General features: G+C 36.2%; 1 protein-coding gene across 1 annotated transcript; it reads left to right on the forward strand.

Moving 5' to 3' along the window:
• Positions 1-3,156: 3,156 nt before the first annotated feature.
• On the forward strand, positions 3,157-3,690 carry LOC105775318 (uncharacterized). The gene has a single exon (XM_012597839.2). The coding sequence runs from the start codon at positions 3,157-3,159 to the stop codon at positions 3,688-3,690; it is 534 nt and encodes a 177-aa protein (XP_012453293.2).
• The last annotated feature ends 4,855 nt before the right edge of the window (positions 3,691-8,545 follow it).

Raw genomic sequence — 8,545 nt, forward strand, 5'->3', positions numbered from 1 at the left:
ATTTTATCCTCCAGGGGTATTTCAATCATTTTACCTTTCGAGGGTATTTCGATCATTTTACCCTTTGAGTGTATTTCAGTCATTTTACCCTTCGAGGGTATTTCTGTCATTTTACCCTTTGAGGGTATTTTAGTTATTTGCCCACGAATCGCAAGTTGGGTGATTACACACCTGATCGTGAAACTCACCAAGATCCACGAACACCAAAGCCTACATTCAAATAAGGTTTTCCGTTAGTCGTTAAACAATAGGGTTAAACTCCCTATTTATAGGGTTTTTTACTAAAATATTATAAAAAAATTAAAAATAACCAAAATATTATATTTTTTATTTACCAAAATATACCGAAAAAAAGAAAAAAGAAAAAAAGCTGCAGTCGATTTGACAATACCCTTGAGGAGGGTATCTGATTGGGGCACCAAAGGTGCCTAACTGATAGGCGACACCAAAGGTGTCATTCCCATGGGCGGCATCGATGGTGCCATTCCCATGGGCGGCATCGATGGTGGCATTCCCATTGGCGGCACTAGTCGTGTTATTTAACACCAGCTCTGTCCAGTTGAAACAGAAAAATAAGAAGAAAAAGAAGAAAGAAGAGTTGCTGCGGAAAAAGAGAGAAAGAGAAGAGAAAAAAAAAGTATTTTTTTAAAAATAATTGATTATCTTGTTGTTATTTTTTGTATAATTTTTATTATTTTTTTGTTTTAGCTTGTTATTAAAATTAATAAAACTCAAATTGATAGTTTTAGTTAGTACTATTATTATTATTAATTTTAGGGTTTAGATGTTATTTAGTATTTTGTTAGTAAAAACTAGTATTATTATTATGGTTATTTAGTATAATTTTGAGGATAAAATTATTAATATTAATATTATTAATATTATTATGGTTTTCATGTACAAAATTGCATATTGAAAAATTAATTTTTTTATTTAAGTAATTTATTACCGTTCGAGATTTTATTTGAGATTTTGTTTATTTTTTGACAGATTAAATATTGAAGATGGATGCTAAGTTTTTTGTATGTGTTTATTTCGATGGAGTGATCTTGACAACAAGTGTTGGATGTGTATTTGAATGTTGGCAACAAATAGCAATGAGATTTAATAGAAATGTCTTGTTCGATGAAATGAAGGCAATGATTAATGTAAAAATTCTTAGACGTTGTGGGAAAAGGATATCAAAAATTTTCTACAAGTTTCCAGTTTCGACAAATCTCGTCAAATTCGTCAAAATGGAACTTGTAGATGATGAAGACGTGGAGACAATGGTCGATCTCTACTATGGGAATAGGAGTGACAAGAATGCACCGATTCACTTATTTGTTGAGTTAGCCGATATGGAGCAAAATGAAGATGTCAACGCATCTGATGAAGAACACGGAGCTCAAGAACTGTGGATGGTGGCTCCAATATCATACGTTGATAGTGAATCGACTATGGGTGGGATCGGTATCGACCTGAATATTACACCCGATGTTGATATGGTTGGTGGTGAAGAAGAAGGTTGTGGCGATCATTGGGATGAAGAGGTCGATAGTGACGGTGATCCCGATGTGGACGATGTCCCTGATGATATTGACGATGAAGATGTCAACAACGATGAAGACATTAACGCTTCTTCGGTCGGGGAGCAGATGCGGCGTATTTTGATGCACAATAATCCTGGGCCACACATGTCGCTCATAGACCCCGACGCAACGTATGTAGCTGAGTTCCCGGAGTACCCTGAAATAGTTCATCCTCACGGGCTGGCCGTAACATCTGATGATGAGGAGTTATTCATAGGCCAAAGATTCAACTGTAAAGAAGAGTGCGTATATGCCATTAAACGGTACAACATGAACGTATCGGTGGATTATAAAGTTGCAGTGTCTACTCCGACAATATATGTTGGGGAGTGTTGGAAGGTAGCGGAAGACTGTAATTGGCGGGTACGAGCTACATTCATTAAAATTTCTTAGATGTGGGAGATACGAAAATTTGTTGGTCCTCATACATGCACATCAACACGTATGACAGAAGATCATGAAAAACTTGATTCGAAAACTATCTGTACGTCTATCATGCCAATGGTGATAGACATGCCGACCATTAAAGTTTCGGTACTGATTGCTGAAATGCAAACACGATTCCAGTATCGAGTCTCATATCGGAAGGCATGGATAGGTAAACAGATGGCAATGGAGCAACTGTATGGGGATTACGATTCATCGTATAACGAGCTTCAAGGTTGGATAGCTGATATGCGGGAGTACGTACCGGGGACTATGATTGAGTTGCAGACAAGGCCATATTATGGCCCGAACGACCAGTTACAACCGACAAAGAGGATGTTCCATCGGATGTTATGGACGTTTGATCCATGTGTACGGGCATTTCCCCACTGCAAGCCATTCGTGCAGGTGGATGGGACCTGGCTATATGGAAAATATACACAGATCCTACTTCTTGTGGTTGCTCAAGATGGAAACAGAAACGTGCTCCCGATAGCATTTGCTATCGTAGATAAAGAGAACATGGAGTCTTGGGATTTCTTCCTCACAAACCTGCGGAGGTATGTTATTAGCAACGATAACATTTGCATCATCTCCGATAGAGGGAAAGGTTTAATTGCAGCAATTAGGCATTCTGGTGTGCCGTGGAGATCCGTTTACTGCATCCGTCACATTGTGGCTAACTTCCACAAAGATTATAAGAATGCAGACTGGAAGAGACAAGTGTGGCAATGGGTAAATGATAACCTTATATTTTCAATATGAGTTGTAATGTTTTATGTTATCGAGTTTCTAGAACTTATTTTTTCTTAATACGTATGCAGCGTACGAGTTAGAGCCACATATTTTCTGGCAAAGAATGATCCGACTTGAGAGTGACATGGAGGCGCAAACAAACACATCTTTTCGTCAATGGTTGGGCACAATGGAGCCATGGCAATGGGCTCAAAGTTTTGACGAGGGTTTTCGTTATGGATGAATGACCACAAACTTAGTCGAGGGGATCAACGTTGTATTGTTGAAAACAAGTCATCTTCCGATTGCATCTATCTTTTCTGCTACTTTCTAGAGGCTGGCTACCTTGATGCCAAGAATGGGTGAGCAACAAGTCGACTAGATTGAGGCAGGACACGTGTTTGTTGAACATGTCAAGAATGAAATGGTTGCAAACCGTCGGTTGGCGAGGTCAATTAATGTAGAAATATATTCACGAAGACTGGAAACGTTTCGAGTTACTGAGACCATCAGTCGTCGAACTGGTATACCAACTAGGTCCTACGGAGTTGATCTCCGGAACAGATGGTGCAAGTGCAGGAGGTTCGACACACGTCATTATCCATGTGCGCATGTCGTGGCAGCGTGTGCTAAAGTCAACCTTAATGTTGAGCAATATGTCGATGATGTGTACACGCTCGAGCGCACATTGCGTGTCTGGGAAAATGAGTTCCCTGTCTTGCCTAACCTATCTACGTGGGAGGTGCCTCCGATGGCTTTCGAGCTTCTCCCAGACAGAGGGCTACAGAGGAATCCAAGAGGTCATCCACAATCAAGTAGAATCCGTAATGAAATGGACATTAGGGAGAAATTCGACGGTAAGCGTTGTGGATTATGTGGGTTAAGTGGTCATAGTCAGAATAAATGCCCTCATCGGAACTTTCATGTTGGACAGTCTTCCGGATTGGGTCGGAATTGACCTAATGATGTAAAATTTTTATGTATAGTGTTATAAAAAAATATAATTCATTTGAAATAATTTTTATTATTCAGCTTATGCTTAAATTGTATCCAAATTGTATCCAAATTAAGTTATAAAATACCATGTGTGCATTTGGAAATATTAAAATTATATCGAAAATGGAGGCATTTATAATTGGATTCAGCTTTAATATAATGTAAAAATAGAATAATTAAATTTATACAAAAAGTTCAGAAGTAAGAAAAGATTAAATTAGAAATATTAAACTTATACAAAAAGAATACAAACTTCGTAATGTACAAAAAGTGCATTAAACCCCTAAAATTGATGGTTCGATGGTGTGGTCCTAGGGGTATACCTATTCGGAGATCAACGATCACGTTCTGGGCGACGACCAACATCATCATTCGGCGCAGGTGGGGGTGTGGCAAATGGGGAGAAAAAATCCTGTGGCTCGTTCGGCACTGACAAACTTGAACCGGAAGGAGTCCTACGATGCTGCAGATATGGGTCGGACGGGCCGTGCATGCCGTACTGCGGAAGGGTAGGATCCAAAGAGTTCAAACTCGTAGGCGTATTCGCCCCTTGAGAAGCTCGGAAAATAGTCACCGCCAGCCAAATCCGGACGATAGCTATGTGAATCCACAAGTGACTGTGATTGTTTGGGATCTGGCTGGGGCTCCTACTCGGGCTCTGGTGGTTTCGGAGAATAATATGCCACAAGATCCGAATCCATCGGGGCCGTAGCATTTGATCCCCCAGGTTGCTGCACGTGCGAAGGGACTACAGTCGACTGGCCTCCAAGTATATATGGCTTCCCGCAACTATAGTACCATTGTATGTACTCTAATGATAGTTGCGGGTCGGTAGCCATAACCATCTGAGGTCTTCGACGCAATCGATCGTTCCACAGCGCCACAAATTTCCGATGCTTAATTCCCCAATCCAACATCAATTTTCCTCTCTTATTCATGTCGTGAACTTCCCCCACCTCGTACGGCGGATCCGGGATAGGTTGGATGCAGCCAAACTGTCGTAGCACCCGATCTCCGTGATACCACTCAACCATGTTGAAAATGATAATTGATGCGTTAGTGCACCATATGTGGGAATGAACGTATGTGGACGAGGGTACCGCATCTGTAATTTCCGGCCTATGGTATGGCATCCATATAAACTGCATGATTAATAACATTGTTATAATTAGCCATAACGTGTGAGTAAGATATAGAAAGTAAGATGTCATGAATATTAGAATAGCAGCTTACCTCTTCCGAGTATACTGTTCGATCATGAGTCGGTATATCGGGACAGTGTGCGACTTCCCCATACCCGAACGAACACTCCACCTACAAAAAAACAAATATAGGGTTTAGGGTTGGTAACATTAGTCAATATATTATGACTACAAAAAATGGGCACAATTTATATTTTATCACCTGTTCACCAGTGGATAAACATACGGGTGGTGACTAACCGATGCCAAAAATGGCATCCGATAGAGCACCCAAGACTGCAGCAGTGTGAGGCATCCGCCCATGTCTACAACATCCGAGTTTGTCACCCAACAAAGCTCCCGGTACAACACTGCTAGAACGGCGAAGCCCCAACTATACGAGCTAACACTGGACAAATCAGCTAACAGGGGCAAGTACATCAAATGCACCTTGTTGTTGTTTGCATCGGGCATGATTACTCCCCCTATGATATGCATGATGTACGCTCGAGCAGCGCACATCAACTCACCTTCAGTGGCGGTTGCTAATAATTGTCCAAATTTGGCTTTCAGCCATGTAAATTTTAAGCCCGAAAAATTCGACTCTTCGTGTGTTTTATTACTTTAAAAAATATCATAATTTCTAATTTTATAAATTTATTAATTTAGTGTGTTTTTAAAATTAATTTAGTGTAAAAAAACCATTATTCCCGCCATTTGCTCGTATTATTTTCCCAAATTTTATTACTTTCAATAAAATAATTTTATTTTCGTATTTTATTATTTTATATTATTTCAATACATTTTGTTTCAAATATTTGTATTAATTATTTCTGAATTTTAAAAATTTTGTAAAACACTCTTACCTCGGCCATTTTTTCGTATTTTTTCTCCTCATTTTATTACTTTAAAATTATCATAATTTCTAATTTTATAAATTTATTAATTTAGTGTGTTTTTAATTAATTTAGTGTAAAAACCCTTATTCCCGTCATTTGCTCGTATTATTTTCATAAATTTTATTACTTTAATAAAATAATTTTATTTTAGTATTTTATTATTTTATATTATTTCAGTACATTTTGTTTCAAATATTTGTATTAATTATTTCTGAATTTTTAAAATTTTTGTAAAACACTCTTACCTCGGCCATTTCTTCGTATTTTTTCTCCGCATTTATTACTTTAAAAATATCATAATTTCTAATTTTATAAATTTATTAATTTAGTGTGTTTTAAAATTAATTTAGTGTAAAAAACCCTTATTCCGCCATTTGCTCGTATTATTTTCATGAATTTTATTACTTTCAATAAAATAATTTTATTTTCGTATTTTATTATTTTATATTATTTCAATACATTTTGTTTCAAATATTTGTATTAATTATTTCTGAATTTTTAAAATTTTGTAAAACACTCTTACCTCGGCTATTTCTTCGTATTTTTTCTCCGCATTTTATTATTTTAAAAATTTCATAATTTCTAATTTTATATTTTTACTTTATTTCAGTGCATTATGTTTGAAATTTATTAAATATACCATTTTTCAAATTTTATTGCTTTCCGTGAATATACAATTTCCTTTTTTCTTTTCGTATTTTATGTTTTCTTACACATTTTTTATCATTTTATTTTTAATCATTTTATTTTTAATGCTATTTTTCTAATAAACTAATTACAACATTCTAAATAAATTTCATAAAAAATTCCTATTCAACATACAATGTACATAACATGAATTTTTCATAAATTTTGTCATGCTAAATTCATAAAATTTATATGCTAAATAACATAATTGAACATGTATAATGTACACAACATAATATTTTTACACACAAATATTACAAAAATTAAAATTAATAATAAAAATTACCTTTTTCTTTCTTTCTTTTCCTTCCTCCCTCTTCTTCTTCTTCTTCTTTTTCTCTTCTCCTTTCCTTTTCTTTCCTTCTTTTTCTTTCTTTTTTCTTCTTCTCCTTTCATTTTCTTTCCTTCTTTTCTTTCTTTCTTTCTTCTTCCTTCCTCTCATTCTCTTCCCCTACCCACCAAATTTAATGGTCCCAATTATAAAGGCGGTCACCATGGAATGGCACCAAGGTGTTCATTTATTGAATGGCACCTTTGGTGCCGCCTATCGCTGGCTTTGTCAAATCAATTTATGATTTTTTTTTTCTATTTTCTATTTTTTATTTTTTGGTATATTTTGGTAAATAAAAAATATATATAATATTTTGGTTATTTTTTATTTTTTATAATATTTTAGTAAAAAACCCATATTTATACCCTTAACAAACACTGAAAATAAAACCTGTCTTGATTAGTCAAAATTGACTTAACCCACCTTTACTACCGACGAAAGTAGACTTCAATCTTTTTAATGGATATCTGTAATACAAACGAACTTCATTAAATAGTATTGTTTAATCATGTGGTTGAAATCCACACATGATCATTTATAGAACCATAGGAACATTCGACCTATAGTTAAGAGAAAGACTAGCCTACTTACCTTGATCAAAGAATGAGAGAGTGGTTCGACGACTTTAATATCACTTACACTCTACCCTTCCTCGACGTAAACCCTGAAACTGCAACAAGCAACAAATTGTGAGGAAAGCAACAACAATCGATAATCAAAGATTATGAATGAGGGTATTAGGTTTTAGGAAAAAGAGAAAGAAGAGAACAGAGTGAAGAGCATAACACTTTACCGGTAGTCAACAACACTTGTAGCACTGGAATGAAGAGGAGAAGAAGAGAAAAGAAGAGAAGAGACGAGAAAAGAAGAGAAAAGAAAATAGAGGGTTCGGCAACAAAAGAAGAGGGGAGAGTAGAAAGAAAGTGGACAACCCGAGAGGTACCTCTCAAAGTTGCTAAATTCGGCAGAGAGAAACAAAAATAACCCCAAAACCGATACTTTAATGCCTAAAGACCAATTTCTGGTAGATGCTACCCTGAAAAGTCCCTCCAAAAGCTGAAAATGAAACCTTTTTCCCCCCTTAGCCGAATACTCAAAGGTAAAGTCCCCCAAACGGCACAACACCTCCCCCTAATCAAATTTATTGGTTTTCTCCTAATATCTCTCGCCTTATCCCTCATTGATTTACTCCACCAAATTCTACTCAACTTTCTCTATGACCAATTCAAACTCCATTTAGTAGTATTTTAGTCCAACTCCACCACTTACCCAGCTCAACCAGCAAAATAAATACTCCATTGCACAACCCAAGGCTTGAACCTCAAACCTCACAGTTACACAACACGCCACCTTGCCACTAGACCACAAGCTTTTTTTGTGTCATAAAACAAACACTATTAATTATAAGGCCTATATACCAATGTCCAGACTCATTGAAGAGTAAAACTAAAAATTCTGCCAAGGCCAAGACTTGAACCCAGGCTTCTCTAACACTCCCATACACATCCAAATCACTTAGCCATTAAAGCAAACAAGCAATTTGTGTCAAAACATGCAAAAATTAAAAACTTAAATTTTGGGGGCGTTACATAGTCCATTCTTTTTCTGTTGTAATTTCTCATACTCCTTTACAATTTCTCATTAATGGTTCAAATCCTTGTTCTGGGATGAATGTGTATGGTTACAAATATTGTAGATATTTGTCTATATTTGTTTCTT

This window comes from Gossypium raimondii, chromosome 10 (assembly GCF_025698545.1).
Source record: "Gossypium raimondii isolate GPD5lz chromosome 10, ASM2569854v1, whole genome shotgun sequence".
Lineage (NCBI taxonomy): Eukaryota > Viridiplantae > Streptophyta > Magnoliopsida > Malvales > Malvaceae > Gossypium > Gossypium raimondii.

Coding starts and splice junctions, on each gene's coding strand:
- LOC105775318 (XM_012597839.2), top strand. CDS start 3,157: ATGGTTGCAAACCGTCGGTTGGCGAGGTCAATTAATGTAGAAATATAT.